The sequence below is a fragment of the Aspergillus viridinutans genome, assembly GCF_018404265.1.
Source record: "Aspergillus viridinutans IFM 47045 DNA, scaffold_12, whole genome shotgun sequence".
Lineage (NCBI taxonomy): Eukaryota > Fungi > Ascomycota > Eurotiomycetes > Eurotiales > Aspergillaceae > Aspergillus > Aspergillus viridinutans.
Genome location: NW_025091228.1, coordinates 370,391 through 389,828, shown reverse-complemented (window position 1 = coordinate 389,828; position 19,438 = coordinate 370,391). Strand labels below are relative to the sequence as shown.

General features: G+C 52.8%; 10 protein-coding genes across 10 annotated transcripts; 3 read left to right on the top strand and 7 right to left on the bottom strand.

Annotated features, from left to right (window-relative positions):
• Positions 1 to 511: 511 nt before the first annotated feature.
• Positions 512 to 1,789, top strand: Aspvir_002545 (uncharacterized protein; the record flags this gene model as incomplete). The annotated part of the gene is made up of 1 exon (XM_043274143.1): positions 512 to 1,789. The coding sequence occupies one exon, from the start codon at positions 512 to 514 to the stop codon at positions 1,787 to 1,789; it is 1,278 nt and encodes a 425-aa protein (XP_043130078.1).
• A 295-nt stretch (positions 1,790 to 2,084) lies between these two features.
• PIG-S (GPI-anchor transamidase GPI17) lies at positions 2,085 to 3,868 on the bottom strand (the record flags this gene model as incomplete). Its single annotated transcript, XM_043274142.1, has 2 exons — positions 2,085 to 3,605; positions 3,677 to 3,868. The coding sequence occupies 2 exons, from the start codon at positions 3,866 to 3,868 to the stop codon at positions 2,085 to 2,087; spliced, it is 1,713 nt and encodes a 570-aa protein (XP_043130077.1).
• Positions 3,869 to 4,351: 483 nt separating this feature from the next.
• Aspvir_002543 (uncharacterized protein) lies at positions 4,352 to 5,131 on the bottom strand (the record flags this gene model as incomplete). The annotated part of the gene is made up of 3 exons (XM_043274141.1): positions 4,352 to 4,393; positions 4,466 to 4,709; positions 4,779 to 5,131. 3 exons carry the CDS (start codon positions 5,129 to 5,131, stop codon positions 4,352 to 4,354), a joined length of 639 nt encoding a protein of 212 aa, XP_043130076.1.
• Positions 5,132 to 5,871: 740 nt separating this feature from the next.
• On the top strand, positions 5,872 to 7,426 carry Aspvir_002542 (hemolysin III family protein; the record flags this gene model as incomplete). The annotated part of the gene is made up of 2 exons (XM_043274140.1): positions 5,872 to 6,048; positions 6,101 to 7,426. 2 exons carry the CDS (start codon positions 5,872 to 5,874, stop codon positions 7,424 to 7,426), a joined length of 1,503 nt encoding a protein of 500 aa, XP_043130075.1.
• A 905-nt stretch (positions 7,427 to 8,331) lies between these two features.
• Positions 8,332 to 9,435, bottom strand: Aspvir_002541 (tRNA(Thr) (cytosine(32)-N(3))-methyltransferase; the record flags this gene model as incomplete). Its single annotated transcript, XM_043274139.1, has 1 exon — positions 8,332 to 9,435. The coding sequence occupies one exon, from the start codon at positions 9,433 to 9,435 to the stop codon at positions 8,332 to 8,334; it is 1,104 nt and encodes a 367-aa protein (XP_043130074.1).
• A 597-nt stretch (positions 9,436 to 10,032) lies between these two features.
• Positions 10,033 to 10,665, top strand: Aspvir_002540 (uncharacterized protein; the record flags this gene model as incomplete). The annotated part of the gene is made up of 1 exon (XM_043274138.1): positions 10,033 to 10,665. The coding sequence occupies one exon, from the start codon at positions 10,033 to 10,035 to the stop codon at positions 10,663 to 10,665; it is 633 nt and encodes a 210-aa protein (XP_043130073.1).
• A 271-nt stretch (positions 10,666 to 10,936) lies between these two features.
• Aspvir_002539 (Zn(II)2Cys6 transcription factor domain-containing protein) lies at positions 10,937 to 12,499 on the bottom strand (the record flags this gene model as incomplete). Its single annotated transcript, XM_043274137.1, has 3 exons — positions 10,937 to 11,803; positions 11,852 to 12,187; positions 12,248 to 12,499. The coding sequence occupies 3 exons, from the start codon at positions 12,497 to 12,499 to the stop codon at positions 10,937 to 10,939; spliced, it is 1,455 nt and encodes a 484-aa protein (XP_043130072.1).
• A 559-nt stretch (positions 12,500 to 13,058) lies between these two features.
• Aspvir_002538 (NudC domain-containing protein) lies at positions 13,059 to 13,789 on the bottom strand (the record flags this gene model as incomplete). The annotated part of the gene is made up of 3 exons (XM_043274136.1): positions 13,059 to 13,090; positions 13,140 to 13,461; positions 13,541 to 13,789. 3 exons carry the CDS (start codon positions 13,787 to 13,789, stop codon positions 13,059 to 13,061), a joined length of 603 nt encoding a protein of 200 aa, XP_043130071.1.
• Positions 13,790 to 14,498: 709 nt separating this feature from the next.
• Positions 14,499 to 17,132, bottom strand: Aspvir_002537 (uncharacterized protein; the record flags this gene model as incomplete). The annotated part of the gene is made up of 1 exon (XM_043274135.1): positions 14,499 to 17,132. One exon carries the CDS (start codon positions 17,130 to 17,132, stop codon positions 14,499 to 14,501), a length of 2,634 nt encoding a protein of 877 aa, XP_043130070.1.
• A 555-nt stretch (positions 17,133 to 17,687) lies between these two features.
• Aspvir_002536 (2-(3-amino-3-carboxypropyl)histidine synthase subunit 1/2) lies at positions 17,688 to 19,385 on the bottom strand (the record flags this gene model as incomplete). The annotated part of the gene is made up of 1 exon (XM_043274134.1): positions 17,688 to 19,385. One exon carries the CDS (start codon positions 19,383 to 19,385, stop codon positions 17,688 to 17,690), a length of 1,698 nt encoding a protein of 565 aa, XP_043130069.1.
• Between the last annotated feature and the right edge of the window lie 53 nt (positions 19,386 to 19,438).

Below are 19,438 nucleotides of genomic sequence, written 5' to 3'. Positions count from 1 at the left end.
CCATCGACGGTCTGTTGCATCTTCTCGCAGTCAACACTCTACGCGCCCTCGTCTCAGGCCAATATTGCGTTGTCAAATGGGATGCCTTCAACTGGACCGCCTCAAAGAATAGCTGTTATGATTCTGAGCACCTAGATCGTTCCGTCAATATGCGATCTACCATGGGCCCCATCTGCCGTCTCTATTTTGAGATGACGGCGCTTGTAGCTGTCATGGCCCTGGATGTTCCTTAAATGATGGCCTGATGCCTATTTTGGGCATTGAATCAAACTCTTGTCTCTCACTCTGGTCTCGATCTCTTTGTTGTTGATCTTTTTTGTGGTCTGCAGATTGTTCTTTGTTCTTTCTCTACAGTCCTTTCAGCTTCAAAGTGTGGCTCTCTCGCGATTAGGTTCCTTTGTTGCTGGGAAGATTCATTTCTAATCGACTAATCTCTTCTTGAACTCATCTTTTCTACGATCAATAGTACATACTGCAAATCTGTCATCTGAAGAACCCTTGTGACTGCCAAATGGCGAGGTCAAGTTTCACTGCGTTCTTGGTGGCCTTCACCGTTGTGACCACCATCCCACCGAGCTATGCCTTCAACAGCCTGATGAATCGGGCCTCTGACTCCTGTCCAGCATCGTACGAGCAATGCAACAACTCCAATCTGCCATCCTCTTTTTGCTGTCCGTCCACATCGACCTGCGTGGGTCTGGATAACGGAAGTTCCGCCATCTGCTGCCCCAGCGGGCAAAGTTGCGCCTTTATTGAGCCGATCACTTGCGATGTGACACAGCAAAATGCCACACTCCACCCAAAAGCTGTGGTCAAGACAATACGGCTTGGCGATACTCTGCCGAAGTGCGGGGATTCATGCTGTCCTTTCGGATACAGCTGCCAAAGCAATAGCATTTGCGCCATGAGCACATCGACTTCTTCGATAGCCACGGGCTCAGTATCTTCACTTACCACAACAACCTCCAGCCGTCCTTCTGCTTCCACAACAGCCTCTGCAGAATCTACAACATCTACAACATCTACAGCTCCAACAACTGCAACTACTTCCTCGAAAGTCACAGACACCGCGTCCTCAACCGATGGTGTCCAGCCGACTATCATAACGGCATCTGATCCAGCGGATTCGTCCGCCTCGAGTGCTGCTTCTAGCTGCCATGGAACTTCAGCCGCTATGGCGAGCGCATGCCCTTCTTTTCCAACGAAAGCGATCATTGCCGGCTTCTTCCCGGGTGCCGCCTTCGGGGCCGTCCTAGCACTGCTGGCAATGTTCCTCATGAGGCGACGAAACAATAACCTGCCCCCGTCTGTGAAGATCGCACAGCACACCCAGAGAACATTAAGTGGAACACTCATCGGCATCTCCGACCCCATTCCCTCCGAAGAGAACGCCTACCGAACCGATTTCCTTCTACGAAGATCCCTGAAACGCAACTCCGAAGGCGCACGCTCAATGCTCCAACGCACAGGGACCCGCGTCAAGAGCCTGTTCGGCTCAACACCCAAGCCGAGCCAGATGGCGTCAAAGCCGCCCCCGTTGCCATTGACCCCTCCGCAGCAGGCTCGCATGCCCAGGACGGAGAGTATCAAGGTCTATACGCCGCCGGGGACGTTCGCCTCGACGGGTGTTCTCAAGCCAGAGCCGTACCCGACTATCGTCTTGGGGAATGGTGCAACCTTCACAGAGATGATCGATCAGGTAGGGTTTAAGAATAGCAAGGGTGATCCGAGCTACAGGGTCAATGAGACCCCTAGGTCAAGGAGCAAAAGTCCCCTGCGACCTATCTGATTTGCCTCTCTTGTTTTTCAACCTGCCTTGTTGATGGCGGACAGCTTTATCTCTTATGTGTCTCTATTCGTTCGTTTGCATAGAGAAAAGGGTGTGATTCTTTTATTAGCTGTTGGCGTATACACTATTTACCGTGCTGTGCACATATGCTGTTGTCCTTTGTCTCGCCATTTGAATTTAATAGTCTAGTTTTTGGTGCCTATGACCATGTAACTAATCAGACGAAAGCGTCAAACTGATTATCATATCGAATAAGGGAATACTATATACTACACCAAGCGAATGAAGAAATTATTTATGAACGAATCGCCCGCTTAGCCTTACGATCCGAAATAATCCTCTTGACCTCTTTCAGTAGCCCCACGACAAGGGGGACACCAATAGGCCCCAGCAGGGGCAGGTATACGGCCACTTTATGTTCATCCGGGAAATACATCTGCCCCACCATGCTCTTCTCGAAGAAACTGCGCTCGGCCTCTGTTTCCGCGACGCGGGCGCTGGCAAGAGCTGCTTCGAAGCGCCCCTCGCTGAGATGAGTGCATGCCGAGGCCAGATGGGCGAGAGTGGTGGATACAGATGCGGCCACATTTGCTGGGATGGGAATTGAGGGGAGAGACTCGGTGAGACGGGCAAGGGAGCCCATGGTGGACGATGCGGAGAGGAGGAGCGTCGCGGCGCGGACGCGGATGAGCGTTTGCAGACGGAAGGGGAGGGAGGTAGGCGTGGTGGGAACGCCAAGTAAGGTGAGAAGCTGGTGGGAGAATGTCAAGAAGGCGGCGCGCAGTGAATCCTTGGAGAGATGGGCTGGGCTGGAGGGTTTATCTTGGATGGTCGACAGAGGAGGGTTGAGAAGGAAGACGCCGCCCCATTGAGGGATGATCCAGCTGGTCGCACCGCCCTCCTTGACGAGCATGGGCGACTGTGAAGGCTCAGGTACATAGAGAATGAAGTTAATTGTTGGGCCGTTTCCGATACTAGGGCTCAAAGGCCATTCGGCGGCGTTGATGAAGGCACTCAGATCTTCCTTCTTCAAGGTCCAAGCTGCCAGCGCCTCGTCATATTCGGGCTTGGGTGCGGTTGGAGAAAAGGTCGCGTATAGCTGTACTTGCGTGTCGACAGTGAAGTTGCTAACTGGCTCCAGCGCTTGCAGCAGTGGGGAAATGTATTCCTCCACAGCTGCATGGATGTCCCACGAGGAGGGCTCCGCGCCGGGCGTGAACAGAGAAAAGGCAAGGTGATAGGTCTCGGCATACCTCATGGACCGTCTCAACCGTCTGCTGATATTTTCTGCCAGTTGCGGCGAGATGGAGTTGAGAACCGCCAAGGGCTGTTGGTTGTTCGAAGATGGAGGAGTGTTGGTGTTGGCGCTGCCCAGGTTGCCATCGGACAGGATTTGCACAATGATTGCCTTTTCCTCAGTAAACAGGCTCTGTAATTCGCTCGCAATGAAGGCCGATAAGGGTGAGTTGGAGGATGAGGGAGCGGGAATCTGGCTCGGGGGATACATAATATCCAGCTGGGTCGTTTCGGAATGAAGCTCTGCTTTGGGAGCAACCAAATCCTCCTGAGGTAACAGTCGAACTGTCAACGCGGTATCAGGTTTGCCTGAACCAGCAAGTACCGACGGGGCTTGCGCGCTCACATGGCTTTCCGCAGCGATTGTGTCTTCGGACAGTTTCAGGCGGAGGTGATGGGCGGAGAATTCGTTCAGATCGTCAAGGGTATGCTGCGTAGTTCGGAGAAGATGCTGCGCTTCTGGGATAGGCATAGACGGTGTCTCAAAACGGATTTCGAGAGGAAATACAGGACGGCAGGTCTGTATAATGTACTACATGAGTGTCTGATCCAACAACTCTCCGCTGGTGGACTGCGGGAGCATACGCTTACCTTTCCAGTGGCCCAATCGACCATCTCCTGGACGGGCAAATGAGCCCGATAGATAGATGTTGTCTTCCACCATATCGGAAATCCTAGAAAGATGATGACGGTCCAGAATGCAGCAATGACCCCGAATCGAGTCCGAATAGCCTCTGGCTTCTCAGGCGGAGGAAGTTGTCGCGCGCTTGCCTTGGAACTCATGGTGGGGTGGTTGGAAGGTTGTGCAGTGGTTTGTATGGAAGACCGGGGGTCTTCATGCTTGCTAGTCATGACCAGGACATTCTTTGTGTACTCGTCCCTGCATGAGCGATGGCGTTGCACCCGTTGTGCTGGGAGAGTATCTAACAGGAGGCGGAGTGAAGGCGGAGAACAGAGTGGCAGCATCAACTCCGCCGAGGTGCGAGGGCGCTCGCTACAAGAGAGGATCGTACAACTTGCAAGCCTTCATGATAGATTAAACGTTTACATTGTTCGAGATCAAGTATTTACGATTATCATTTATCACTTATTCTGCAAAGATGAACCGAGGACCGATAACGCCACCATAAAAGACAATGATGTAGATTGCAAGAAAACAAAGTCCTTTCCCTAGGAGTTTATAATACATGTTGCCGGGTATCTCAGAGTATGCGCCTGTTGAATGAGAACAACGAAAGGAAAAGAGTGAATGAAGAAGGTCCCAGTCTAGTATTCCTTCTCGAAGATTTTCTGGATCGGTTTTGCTGCCTGCAATCGATTGTCAGCAAATAATCATTGGAGGGAATTGATGCTCGATATCGAGAAAGACAAAGGACTTACATCAATGAACCGTTCAAGATCTTGGTCCAGGCTAGCCAGGTCGTCTTTCCGCTTTTTGTTCTCTGCGATCAAAGCTTGCTTGCGCTTCAGAAGCTCCTGTCGCGCCTGTTCGAGCTTCTCCCGCTCGGCATGTTCGTGATTAATGCGTGCAATCATAAGTTCATGTGAATCAAGGTCGGCATGTTCGGGATGAAGGGCCAGGAACTCCTCCACGGGAATCAATGGCAGGGAGAGGTATTTGTGACTAAGAGACAGCGACTTGTTAGTCCAACGCAAGGGAGCCGAATGAATATTGAAGCAACGGTCTACATACTCATATGATTCACAGGCAGCAATTTCGCCAGTCAGATGCCGCTGTTCATAATACAGATTCTGCAGTTGCAGATGTAACCGATCGATCTCTTGACGAGCTTCGGCCGTAAGTTGTTTCGTCTGGCGAACCCGAAGAATAGCATCCCGACTCTGACCACGAAGCTGGGCCAGAAGGGCGAAAAGCTGCTTCTGCTGTTTAGAGGCAGCCAGAAGCGCCTCTTCCTGGTCGGAGGAAGGAGACTGTGCCGTGGGATCTAACAAAGATAAAAGCTTCTCGCATTGCTCCCGCGTCTCGGCGCAGGTCCTCAACACGGGTAGCAACGAGGGATCGGAGACAATGTCACCGATAGCCATGGCGAATTTGCTAAGAATTGAAATGGAGGGGAGCGATTGACAGAACTTGGGCAGAAACGAGTGGCGAAGGTCTGACCGAGGAGAAAGAAGTATCGGAGAACGTGGAGAGACGGCGAATGCTCATGGGCTGGAGATGGAGAAGAAAGACGGTTACCTATTATCTGGATCATGAGGGGAGAAAGAAATGCAGCACAGACATAGTTACTTGGATCGAAGCGATAAGGCTTGAATATCTTTTTACCTTACCTTAGCTATCTACCTGTTAATTTTCACATGAAGAGGCTGGGGTTTCTGATTGATGATTACTATAACCTATGATCCCATCTGCTGCCCCTCTTGGCCTCATTTCTCCTCCAATCTGTCTTCGTCTTCGTCTTACAGATTATCGCCTCCCCCCACCCGCTCTTTTTCTGGCTGTCTGACTTGCCTGCTCTCATCACCCTTTCTCTCCACTCTTTTGTGTCTGGTCATCTCATCTTAAAGCAGTTCCTGACTGATATAAAAGCAATTACTGTGAACCTCTTCACTCGACTATCGACTCTCCCCTTACTCCGTACTTTTTCGTCGATCTGGAATATCGTTCCGAGGTTCCGCTTTTCAGCTTCCAAGTTCCCAACAATAACAACAGCGAGCCAACTCCTCAATCGACCCTCGACAAACCTACAAGACTATGCGGGTTTGAGATCCAGATATCCAAGGTGGTGGAAGAATCTGGGCTTTGAGTTGTCTATTGATCAACAATGGCCTGCACAACGCAATCTGTGACCCTCGAGTCGTACCCGGACGCTTCCTCAACGTCTTTTGCGTCGACTCCCAGCGAGGAAACCAGTCTTTTGCGCGATCGAAGGCGTAGGCACTCGTTCCATACGGCTCGGAGGCTGTCTTGTGACTATGATGGCGATGCTATTTTTCTGAGGGTAGGGTCAAAGCCCAGCTGTGAAAAGCTTACTCTGTTCTGACGTTCATCAGGTTGAGCTCTTCCTCACGGAGTTGGAGAGACGCATGCATTGGATCGAGCAGTATCGAAAGTCGCACATGGTTCAGATCGACTCGAGTCTTCGCAGAGCGTATGCGACACTTGAAGCCGTGAGGGATTCCTGCTCCTACGCCTCCGGGGAGCTTATGGGAGGTGGAAAGAAGCGAGCGAAGATCCTGGTCGAAACCCTTGAGGATCGCTACAACGATGCTCTGGCTACGAAGGAGACGCTGGAACAAAAGGCTCAAGCCGGAGTACGCCTGATGGAGTCCTTCCTGGTCGAGCTGGAATCTCGAGCCCATGCGGTTCGGGATCGCGGTATTTATGGTGCTCTGGACGACGGATGGAAGGCGGTCGACTCGAAGCTGGTGCACGCTCGTGAGGTGGTCGACGAGGGGATAGAACAAGCTCGACGAGCCAAGGATTCGCTACGGGAGAGCATTAATCATGCCATTTTACTCGCTCAAGAGCAGCGATTGATCACTTACGCTGACCTTCCTCAACCGTGGCGTATCAACCCCCACATCTTGCAGGGATATCGCTTTTCCTCATCAAAGGTGGAATGTCTCATGTCCGTCTTTAGCTTCTGCAACGAAACGGTCAATATCTGGTCGCACCTGATCGGTCTCTTCATTGTCCTCTCGGTCGCCTTCTACTTTTACCCCCTCAATCCTAATTTCCACCTGAGCACCAAGACCGATGTGGCGATCGCTGCTGTATTTTTCTTTGCTGCGTGCAAGTGTCTGGTCTGCAGTACCCTGTGGCACACCATGAACAGCATTGCCAACCAGCCTCTTATGGAGAGATTCGCGTGTGTCGATTACACAGGGATTTCGCTTCTGGTGGCCGCCTCTATTGTGACGACCGAGTACACGGCTTTCTACTGCGAGCCCGTTTCTCGCTGGACATATATTTTGCTGACCATGTCGCTCGGAGTCGGCGGTGTCGTTCTGCCCTGGCATCCCACTTTCAATCGCAACGACTTGGCTTGGGCTCGTGTGGCGTTCTATGTGACGCTTGCGCTTACAGGATTTGCGCCTTTGTTCCAGCTCACTTATACCCGCGGATTCGCCTGGTGTCTTTACTTCTATGCTCCCGTCATGAAGAGTATTCTGGTCTACTTTGCCGGTGCCTGCATCTACGCCTCTCGGGTTCCTGAGCGGTGGCGTCCTGGGCTTTTCGACTACTTCGGTGGCAGCCACAACATCTGGCACCTGGCTGTGCTCGGTGGTATACTGTTCCACTACTGCGCCATGCAGGATTTGTTCGCTAATGCTTTCGTCCGAGCTAAGGGGGAATGTCCCAGCTTGACGGCATGAAGGGCGTCTGAGCAAATTATTCGGCGCTCAGCGCACGATCGGCGACGAATGAGATTCTACGACATTTTCTGATTGCCATACACAAAAGCATTTAGACATTGATCCCAAGGACTTACGGTTACGTATCTGTCAGCGGTTGACTCAGTCCCCTGCAAGTCCTTGTTATAGACTTGTTCAAGCGCTGATTCTGAGCCCTTGCTATTGACTTACTGCGATTGCATGGGGAGCGTTGCTCATTTTGCTGATTCTGTGTTTGCGATTTGTCAATTCTCTCGAGATCCCTTCTTGTAAATACTCCTGCTGGAATCTCAGCGCCGTTGTATAGCTGTTTGTGCATGTCTCAGAGACCAAGTCCGTTCTTAATTTTTAGCTGCTTTATTGTTCTTTAGTCGAACATAGGTTTTTGCGACTTGCTGTCATTTAGTTGAGTACATACATCAGTTCTTGGTATACATAATGCTCCTTCTCGGGAGCGTGCAATTCAAAGAGAAAAGAATGAGCAAATGTCGGAACAAATCTGTTTGTGCCAGCTAACTTGACAAGACATTAACTGAATGCAGGTACTCTACCCTGTCTATATGCTTCATGTCATAACATCATTATATCTCTGCTGAGACCGCCCTGACTGCCGGACACTAACGTCACAGGGCTATCGCTCGAAGACTTCTCTCTAAGCGAAGTTTTTCAAGGTCCACAGCGAGAGCGGCTGCAGATGTTGGTCCTATCTTGATCAAAGATAGAGACACTAATGTGGCTGAAACTGCGCTTGCTGGGGTGAAATTGACGACGGTTGGACGTGCGGTGACCTGCAGCCAGTGTCAAGAGCAACAATTCAACTTTTGCGTCGCTCATGAAGGAGGGATTCTTCCATCAGTTTAAAGTGGCATTCTGCGTCACACGCGAATTCAAGAATCCGTCTTCTCGACTTCCACAGCGGCAGGTGTCTCGCGTTTTCTGTAATGAGCCTGAATCCAGCAGCGGTACATCTTGAGTTTCCGCTGGCGATTGACAATCAAGCGGCGATCAACGCCTATCTTCTCGATATCGAATGCACCCTCGGTGGACTCCGCCGCGATGGTGTTGTCCTCGGCCATCTGCAGGCCCTTCTGTGGTGTCCAGGTCCCCCACATCTCCTCCAGCTGATCCTTCTCGAAAAAGTATACCCGAGTCCCGTCGCCGCGGACATAAAAGTTCTCATCCATGTACCGACCCTTTTTGAACCGCACCTGAGCCAGATCGCCGCGCCCATAGTCGCGGAACAGAACTAGCCCACCCGGTTTCAACACCCGATAGACATTCCGAATAGCCTGGTCCCATTGACTGGGCGCCAGAGCGGAGAAAATGAAGATGAGAATGACCACATCTACCGACCCCTCCGTCAACCCCGGAGGAAGTCCGTTGCTCTCCTCATCCGGCACGGCCGTCACGTCCCACACATCCGCGGAGATAAACTTGGGATCGTAGTGCTCGCTCTCGCGCATAACCTGGACCGCGGTCTTGGAAAAATCGCACGCATGCACCATCAACTCCTCATTCTCATTATTCGTGATGAGCGGAAACGCGGTGTTGCCCGCCCCAGCACCAACCTCAAGCACGACCTTCCTGCCCGCCCCCTTCTGCGTTACCTCCGCAAGCACGGGAAACTCCTGGCGCAGCCACTTGCGATCCTTGAAGAAGTTGGCCGTGTTGTTCTTGTAGAACAGATTCCACCATTTCGCGGGGTCCTTGTTGAAGCGCTGCTTGTCGAAGTCTGAGACGGGAGATTCGCGCTGCTTGGCGTATTGGACTTCGGCGAAGGCTTTGAACTCTTCGTCCGGCTCGACATGGTCCCAGGCGTTGAACTCGAAGACATCGTCGCCTTCTTCGAGGTAGCGCGAGCCGAACTGGTAGGGATCGGTGCGCTTGAGGTTGTTGGCGGGGTCGTGGGAGCGATGCGCGGGGACGGTGGGAGGCTTGACTGATTGTATGATGGTTACAAGCTCATCTTTAGAATCTGTGTCTGGCCACATTGTATGTATGCAGTTGGCTTCGTTTATTATTCTTTTAGACGGGAAAAGAGTGTCTATGGCGCTGGATGGAGGGTGTTACAGGTACATCGGGAAAAAATCACCGATAAACTAGATTTCTTGGTGCCTCAGGCATAAATACGGCGGGGCGGCGTATCTTATCGGTAAATGCTGCAGCCAATCACAGCACGAGATAATATGGGTGCCTGAGTCCATGGCGCTGTCACTGGCCTGAGGCAGTGAGGCACAGCCAGGGCACATACGTAGCCAACTTCTGTCATCTTCGCTTCTCTCTTTCTTTTATTTTCTTCTCTGTATTCCCTCTTCTGCTCAATGACTGTTCATCCGTCCAGCTATCACACTGGACTCCGCTGAGCATCATGTTGCTGTGATATCCAGACACCTCCTCGAGTCAGCCTTGCTGCCATTCGACAATCCATTGATCCGAGCGTCTTCCAGACTACTACTTGGTCTCCATTGATGAGCCGAATCCATTACTACTCATTATCTTTGCATATACACGTATGATAAAGTAGACTTTTATATTTTTCCATATCATCAGGGATCTCCTTAAGCCCTCGTCGTACAAAAAGTTCAGTCATGTCATTTCTCAGCGGGCTATGCGGCTGCTTCGCCCCGAAGGGTTCCCCGCGCGCACCATCAGCCCCGGCTCCAAGCCGAGCAATGGCCGAAACCCATCACCATCATCATCACACCCCTCACCATCATCCCGATGAAGGGCCGGTCTACATGACCTTCGACGACGATGGGTACACCCCACCCGTTCCGCTGCCACGGTACACCCCACGGCCGATGAGCAGCATCCAAGAAAAGACGCTGGAAGCGCACATGCGCGATCCGCCCATCTCCTCGTCACGCTCCATCGCCTCGCTGCGTGATGAGAAGAACCCGCGTGACTTTGCCAGCACAGACGGGGACGAGCTCACCTCGGACGTCTCCTCGGCTATTTCCTTCCCAAGCAGCTACGGCAACACCTCGACGGCCACGAGGGAGACGCCCCCGCCGCCGTATTCGCCGCGCATCTCGCCTGCCCCGTCGAGGTCCATGTCCATCTCCTCGTTGAATCCGCCGCCGCTCCCTCCGCCGCCGCCTATGGCGCATATTGCGCAGCCGAGGCCGGTGTTTCGGCGGGAGTGTCTGCCGCGGGATCTTGCGGGGCATGGCAGGGTGAGTTCTGAGAGCCAGCGGCGCTTCTCGTGGGAGAGTAGGTGATTAACGAGTAACGATGTTGCAGTAATCATTTGGGGGTTGGTTTCTTTTTCGTGGCTCAGAGTTGGTGTTTCGTCGGCATCTTACAGTAATTAATGGTTGGCCTCAATGGCCGGATGCACGCATTGCGTTCTTTATGCTCTTGAATAATGGGATTGAGCCACATCATGCTATGCATGCAGGATTGGGTGGCTGGCGCAATTGGACGGAGTCTTGATTGGAATATTGCATCATACGCATCTATAATAATGACGAGTTGTTTATGAATGAACATTCATTGGATATCAATGTCCAGCTGAGAGGGCTCATATGGTATAAATAAGGGCCCCTCCATCTCAGCACGTTCCCGAACATGCTTGAGAAGATACCCACAAACCTCCGCCGGAAACTCCAACAGCCGCAGGATACGCGGATCCTCGCTGTTCTCGAGATACATGCAGATAGCCGCACACTCGGACCGCACCCGGGTCTCCGCCCACCAGCACCGAGTAGAGTCCAACATCGCCAACCACCAGCTGATAATGATCAACGCCGGCGGGTCTTTCTTCGCTAGTTGTGCCCAGAAGCTCGGCAACAACCGGCCCATGAAGGTCGTATACTTGGAGAAACTCTTGATGGACCGTTCGGCCTGCAGTAGTAGCGTGAGCATCCGCAGCGGCGCCAGGTACGGATTACTGTCTTCCGTGGTTGTGTCGTCAATACCGCAGATATCAGCCAGCTCCGGGTGCAGACCCTCCCGTCCTGGCGGGGGATCCTCGAAGGCTTGACTCTCATGGCGAGTCTCCATAAAAACCTCCCACCACATGCTGATGAACAGCCAGGGTCTGGTAAGCCCCAGGAGGTGACGTAGGCCGCCCTGTAAAGTGAGCCAGCTCAGGGCTTGTGGATCGTCGGAGAAGACAAAGGACTTGCGGGGGTTGTATTCCTCCAGTTGGAACGCGTGGACGGTCATGAGGAGGCACGTGGAGAAGAGAGCATCCATGTTGTGCGGACCGACTGCGCAGCCGAGCTCCTTGGAGTACTGGCTGATGGCCTGCTGCCAGTGGTACGCTTCGGCCATTTTGTAAGCGGTATTGTCAGGCACAACATAACGAAGATGGGAGGTTGCCACCGCTATAATGGTGTGCATGAGGAGTGGTGTCTGAGTCTGTCAGCTATATCTACCAAGCTCGGATGCAGGCCGACTGACATTGAAGGCTAGTTGCATCAATTGATTTCTCAGGAGTATTTGTACGCGCTGAGTGGCAATGGTAGGCGTGGTGGCGTGATGGAAATGATGCAGAGCGCGAACGGCATCGGATAAATGTCGCTTCTTTGAGCCTAGCTGCAGCAGCTCATCTATTTTCTCTGCCACTTCAAGGAGATACATTGAATACTGGCTAGAGCTTGGCGATACCAACTCGGGCTTTTTCTCAATGAATACAGAAACAACGCCCTTTTCATTGGTTGGGCACTCCGGACCGGCATATACACATGTAACGCCATGTTTCTGGCATCGCAGGCAGTGAGGTTGGGTTTCATCGCACTGGAACCATCAGCATACTCCACAATACCTAGGCCAGAACAAAACAGGAAGGCAACGTACTTTGACTCGTCTTCTCTTGCACGGTAGACAGCCGGAGCGGGATTTGCGGTGCGGCCGCCGCGCATGGTATACACCCTCAGTGGATCTCTCGCTGTTTGAGGGTCTAGTACCGGACGACCGGTACATGGGTACTCGAAATAGACTCTTCTGGCCTTGCAGAGGTCCTGACGGCCCGGAACGTCGGGGATTGGTCTTTGACTGGGTTCTGTCGGCGGCCTCGGGGGAGGCCGATGTTTCTGGAGAAGGTAACATTGTATCATCAGAAGACATATGCTGTGTTCTCTAATCCGAGCCTCAACGTGCGCTTCAAATATAGCTTTGACGGGTCGTTATGGATGGATAGAAATAACGACTCTGAAAAGCAGATGCCTATGGCTGCGCCTTGCTAGCCTGGTCGTCTGCTTTCACACGGGGATAGGGTCAGCTCGTGAGTCAATGATGCAACCTGAGCTGTTCTACATCGTACTCAGCCTATATTCGGACGACAGTTCATGAGAAGTCGCTGGAAGATGAGTGGAGGCTGATGGGAATACGAGAAAACCATCCTATAGATGTGGCACTAGTCCCAGAATGGCAACTCTCGCATTCGCTTGTGGAGGCCTTACCCGAAATGGTAAAAGCAGTGGTTCTACTCCATACAGAAACCGCAAGTGAGTCTTGGATAGAGCCATGCCAGTCAAAGACGTGGGTAAGGATAATCATCATAGAGGCCCATAGAGTTCCAGTAGAGTTCTCTGTTAACCTCAAGTACCTCAAGTACACTGATATCATTAATTCATACACAATCAACAAGCAGTAGACCCGCACCGCCTTAACCAATCTTTGCATTCGAGAAGTCCATCTCTGTAACATGTTAGACCCTAGACCATGCCGAATCTCGACGAGGACATACCTGGATGTTCAGCCTGGAACTTCTTCAGAATGTCTATCTTCCGCTGCTCGTCGCTAGTCATCCCGCCCATCTCCTTCTGCCGCTGATCGTACATCATCTTCTCGACCATCGCCCTCGTCTCGCCGTCCAAATCACTCAAGCTCGAGTTCTCCGGTGTGATCTTACTCACGTCGATCTTCGGCGCCGTCGTCACAACATGAGCCCACCATTCCATCTTATTGACCTTGTCCAGGTGCACCGAGACCTCCTTCCCGGGAGGCTGGGACGTCGTCTCCAGCGTCCAGGATGATTCATCCACGATAATAGGATGAGGAAGGTCGCCCTAGCTCACCATTTAGCCCCTTTTCACTTCCAGCTCCAGCTTTCCATCAGGACCCAGAAGGGCCAGTCCTCGTGCTCACCTCAATCAACGCCTCCTGCCCCTTAATCGCAACCTTGATCTTCGTCTTGGTCAGCACAACGTCCAGATCCCGCCCTTTGATGTTCGCCGGCACGGGGATCGTCACGTCCACGTCGCGGATCGTCTGCGTCCATTTGTAGGGCAGCTGCGCCTGCTCTGCGTCTTCCTTTGCCTTGCGCTCTTTTTCTTCGCGTTCGCGATCGGCGATGTCCTTGGGTGTGGGGTTTTGTTCGAGATCTGTGGATGACATTTTTATAATTCTGTGGGTTTAGGTGTGCGAAGCTGTTGAATGTTGATCGATGAGGCTTGGAGCTGGAGAATTCGACGTGTGGGGTTAGCGGTTGTGTGCGCGGGGTTCCTCCGTAGTAATCTTAGCTTGGAGGCTTACCTCCGACAGTGATTGGCAATCAATCTGATTAAGAAAGATAGAGTAGGTAGGCAGGATTGTAGGCTGTTGAAAACAAGAAGATCGAGCTGCACTTTTGGATACAATTCGAGTACCTTCTGTTGGTCCGGCGGTTGGCGGGGCCGTTCCGCAGCTATGCTATCTGTCGATTGTGGAGACCTCCTCTTCGTGGTTGAGAGCTTGAAAGCTTGAGGGTCGAGACTATAACAGCATTCGACCCTTTGACTCTAATCTGCCATGTAGTGGCTAGTGCGAGATAAAGCTATGTATTTTGGCATTTATTGCTTGTTCTGACATTTCCCTGTAGCTAGTAACCGGACTCCTTACAAGGCATATACACAGAATATCAAATACGCTCTTCCTAGTAAACGGCCCGAACAATGACCAATATGCCCTAACATACTCGCTAGCTCCATGACAATAATGCGAACAGAGCAGTCGTCACGCCTAACTCCCATCACATGAGTGCTTTGCTTCCCGCGCAAAGTCCGACGCTGTTGAACATATCGCTAAACACACATTACTGATACCGAAGACAATGCGGTTGAGAATCTCACTCGGAACTGTCAGTCAATGCATCATCCACCAGGAATTCCGCTCCGAGAGGACTCTGATCGAATGCGAAAATCGAATCTGACGGATTGTTCTGCTGAACATCCTCCACCTCATGTACTTCCACGTTTGACATGGCCTCGATCAGGTCGAAGAACTGTCCTGCAAATTCCACAACCTCGTCGGCCAACTTAAACTCTAGAATCGCTTCCAGGGCCTGCATGTCCTGCTTCCACTTCTGCTCCCGTCGCGCCTTTTCTTCTGCCGTCCGGCGACATGTCCCGTCCCGCTCACGGAGCTTCATGCAGTTCGGGCAGTGGTAGTGCACTTGGCAAAAGGAACAGTTGCAAGGTGGGTTCACGTTGATACAATCCTGGCAGACGTAGACCGAGCAGGCCGTGCATTCCCGCAGGATACTAGAGCATCTGGGGCGCTGGTCACCGACCGCGCGAATCTGTGGGCAAAAGAAGGACTGGCAGCCTTGCCATTTGGGGGAATCGAATGGCGACTCGCAGAAGAAGGACGAGGGTGACGAGGACCGAGAGCGGTTTGAATTGCTGACCGAGAAACTCCTCGATCGGCGGTGGATAGGCGCTACAGGCCTGGAAGATATTCCCGAACTCAGCAGGCCGGGATGTCCCATATCAGCAATGGCAGCCCCATCTCCGTTGTCCTCGGTGAAACTGCTAGTCGTGGAATCGAAGACGCGCAGGGTTCGGTAAGGTAGCTCGATTTCGGGAGTGGAACCTGCAAGACCAGGCTGCGGAATGCCGAGCTCTCGCATGAACTCGCTGTTGACCTGATCGGACCTCAGCCCGGACGGGTTCTGAATAGCCATCTTCTCCAGAGCCAGGTCCCGATAACCGCAGATACGAAGACGAAGGCCCCGCAGGTCGTGTTCAATGCATAATGGCTTCGAACAACTCTTGCAGTGAACCTTCCATTGAGGAGCGTCGTAACATTCTTGGCACAGATTCCGAGGACACGCTGTAGGCTGGCGATCAGGCGGTCCCAGTAGCCATTTCATCATGGCGATATGGCCTGTCTCAAGGGAGTAGTCCGGTTTGCGGGGGTCACCGTAGGCGTACTTGGGAAAGGTCTTGCTCCACTCGTTGGCCGAGTATTCCAAGTCCTCCCAGCCTTGACCACGGGGCAAAGGAGCTGCTCGCACCTGGTCCACGTCCCGGTTAGGGGTGCCGATGCTGATGCCGCCGCCTCCAGAAAATATGGGCTCGGTACAACACCAATGAAATTTCAGGTTCGGATAAGGTACTGGGTCATTGGGATTGGCTGAGACGTTGTCCGTCGAGCTTCTGAGAGGATCCTGCATGAGGCACGGGGACACAACAGCGCCAGGTGCCCACCAGAAGCTTTTCGCAGCGTCCTCTGGAGTTGACGAACTGCTGCGGCTGTGGAGATAAGGTCGGTCATACGCACAGCTCGCACACAGGGTCTTTCGACACCCGACGCAGTGCATCAGGATACTACATTGTTCGCATCTCTCAGAAATCTCCTCAAAGCAGTTATCGCAGCGGACGTTGTCAACAAAACGTGTGTGGCTCGAGCGCAAATGGGCAGGCGTCATCTTGCCTTCGCCCAGCCCCTGTCCTTCCCCGGTGCCGAGTGGCTCGCCATTGCAGCCGGTCTCGTTGTGTTCCCACAACTTCCCATCTCTCTGGCTTGGTCGACCGCCCTGTTCCACGGGGCCGATCCAATTCTTAGACCTCCACAGTCGGTCAAAAACCACCCATACTTCAGCAGAACCCTGAGGAACCCTCATAGAAACATAGCTCCTTCTCCGGAAGCATCTTCCGGCAGGAGTAGAGCACCACGCAGTGTCAGTCCAGATACCCAATTTGTGACAAAGGTTGACCAATTCATGCGTAGGCTCGGAGTCAGAATCCTTCCGCAAGAGAGAAGATGAGAGATAAGGTCTGCGTCTATGATGCCGGCATCGGTATGTATAGAGACTTTTGAGCGCAAGACGTTTCGTCGACGAGGAGCTGCCGATGTTCCTTTCCATGTCCACGTCGTACTGGAGCCCGAACATGGTCAGATAGGGAATAATGTGGTACTTGAGAGACACATTCTTGCAGCCCCGAACAGAAAGGTGTTCCAGGGTTTCTCGCCGCGAATGCAAAACAGTAGATATTAGAATCTGCCCCGAGACCGCGGTATTATCCAGCTCCAGACTCTTCAGACAGGGACTGAACGGAACCACCACGTTCATCAGCAGTTGATCGAGAGCATATGACCGCGATTGGCGTGGCATCACCGACTCGGTCCCTCCAGGAAATATAATCCGGAGCGGGAACTGGCTGCCGGATGGGTAGAACAAGCGGAACGAGAGGTACTTCCATGCCGTTGGGTAATTTTGCAGGAAGGATCGAAGGTAGCGGGAGGTATGAAAGAGCTTGAGGATGGCATCGGTGGGAGTCTGGAGCAGAAGAGATTCAAGGATAGGCGCGTGGGTGGTGATGACTCGCTCAAACATCGAAAGAGACCGCTCAGTCGGGGGGATAGACTGCTCCGATGCGGACTCCGAGAAAACCGAAGCTGTATCCTCGTCCATCTCATCTAAATGGCGACTTTTCACCTCCGGTTCAGAGGCCGGAGATTCACATAGTAGAGACATTGCACTTCTCTTTCTTTTCCCCCCCTCTGGCACGCTGCTGCTGAAGGATCAAAGTGACGCGAGGCCGGGATCGAAGCGGAGAATGCGGGCGTCGCACATCATAAGGGAAGAGAAGACGGGCTAAGATGCACAAGGCAAGGAGTGCACTCCAAAGATGGACACCATGCGGAAGACATCTAAGGGCAAGGACTGAAAGGAAAAGAGGTAATAAAGGAGATGACTATGATAACACCACCAGCTGGCTGGGGGTTGTTGCTTTGCCAACTCAGTAAGGTCGATAGATCGTGTTGGGATCAAACCCACCAACGCCTGGGATCTGCTTATGTCCATCATGTGATAGGTCGCCCTGTGTGTCGCGCGAGACACTTTTCTTTGCTCCTGAGGGATAAATTGTTTCTGCCAATCAATTATCAATTCTTTACACAATTATTGGTCGATTATACTCTAGCTACCTCGTAAGAGTTGGATCTACTGATGTGTCAACCAAGTTTTTGGTAACGGACTTCGTTCAGCCATCCATCCAGGGTATCGATAGAGCTTGATTTGCGCCCTAAACTAGTGTTTCTCTATTGAATCGCCCACAGTATATCCCCTTGCAATGCCCTTGCGCCCTTCGACGACCAAAGTGCTATCGCTAGGATCCTCTTCGTCGTACTGGATATCGAAGTCGCTTCCCAGCCCCTTCCAAGTCCGTTGCGACCATAGAAATTCAGCCCCTGGAGAGACGGCCCCGCCGATCATGGCCAACTCGCCTTTAGCTCGTCTGGCTAGGGCTCGGGCAGCGGCTGGTCCACCGGCAGCAGAGACTGCATCATCACCCTGAGCGGAAACGCGGGGTGCAGGATTCCGCATTGGACGCGTGTGAGAGACATACCGGCCGGTTCGCAGATCAAACTCGGGAGGTGCAGACTCGGCTTCCGACATGTCGTCGTCGCCGTTTGGTGATCCTTCGTCGTCGGCTGTTTGCGTTTCTTCGGCAGGTTGGTCAAGGATGCTCTGAAAGTCGCTCTGCCAGGCTCCAGTCCAGACCCGCTCGTGGTCGCCCTTGAGAGCAAGCTCCAACTCAAACGGGGTGATCACCGGTTTCCAGAAATCTTTGCTGTCGACAAGGGAACTCTCCCAGCAACCAATCACCACCCAGCCACCGATTTCACTGAAGTTAGCCACCTTGGCGGCATTCAGTTTGCCTACAACAAACATGTAGCTCTTTTTTCCTGCATCTGCGATCTTTTGCTTCACATGCTCCACGATATGAAGGTAGTTCTTCACACTGAGTGTATTGATCAAGATCCCGAAAATAGGGACGGTACTGAGCCTTGTCAGAATAGCGTAGCGACGCCCCAAGGCAGCCGACGTCGACGCGGGCAGCGGCTTGACATTGTCGCCCGGCGCGTCGGTGGTAGGATAGATGTGGATCGCAGCCACGCGGGATGCGAGCGTCAGGAGGAGCGCAGTTGGCGGGTCGGAGATGTGGAAGAGCTGCCATTCCGATAGCGATTCGGGCTTTTCACGCACGGAGTCCGGCACCGTCCGATTGGGAATGGCAGATGATGGACAGTGGATTAACTCCGTAGCGTAGAGGTTGGTGTATCCTTCCTCTACTAAGCGCGCATACACGGCAGGAATATGGTCGCAGTAGGTCACGTCGGCCGCGAGTACGATCTTGCTGGCCTGATCCGGGTAGGTCGCTTTGAACGCCTGGATGACCGGCTCAATAGGTAACTCCTTGTGAGTGAAGACATAGATAACAGGTAGTCTGGCCGTAGGCGACAAGCACGAGCGCCCATAATGCACGACAACGTCCGCATTCACATGTTCTGCCGCGACCTCGTCGACACAACAGGTCCCGTAAGATGTATCCGCCAATATGTACAATCTGGGCTCCAGCTCTGGCTTATCGTCGACACTAAGTTGAGAGACGTCTTGAGCTAGATTCTCCGATTCCGCACCGTCCGTTCCGCTACCCTTGTTTTCGGCGGTGGTCTTGTCGACGTCGCGGCGCGCAAGACCTCGGCTGAGAAGCTGGAAAACACGAGGAGCATCCGGAAGCATATCATCTGGGAACTGCAGGGCGATGCGCTTGTACCGTGCCTGGCGGATCTCCTGCAATGTGCGCTCGATATCGTAGGTGATGGAGAGCTCTTCGTCCGACAGGGTGCGAGTCGCATTCTGGCGGGCGACAGGTTCGGTGGCCTCGAGTATGAGAGAATCTGGCGTTGAGAGGACAGGGGCCGCCTGCATTTCGGTTGCCATTTTGATAAGAGGCCTCAGGCAAGGGTAGGTGAAGGAATTCGTTCTTGAAGGTG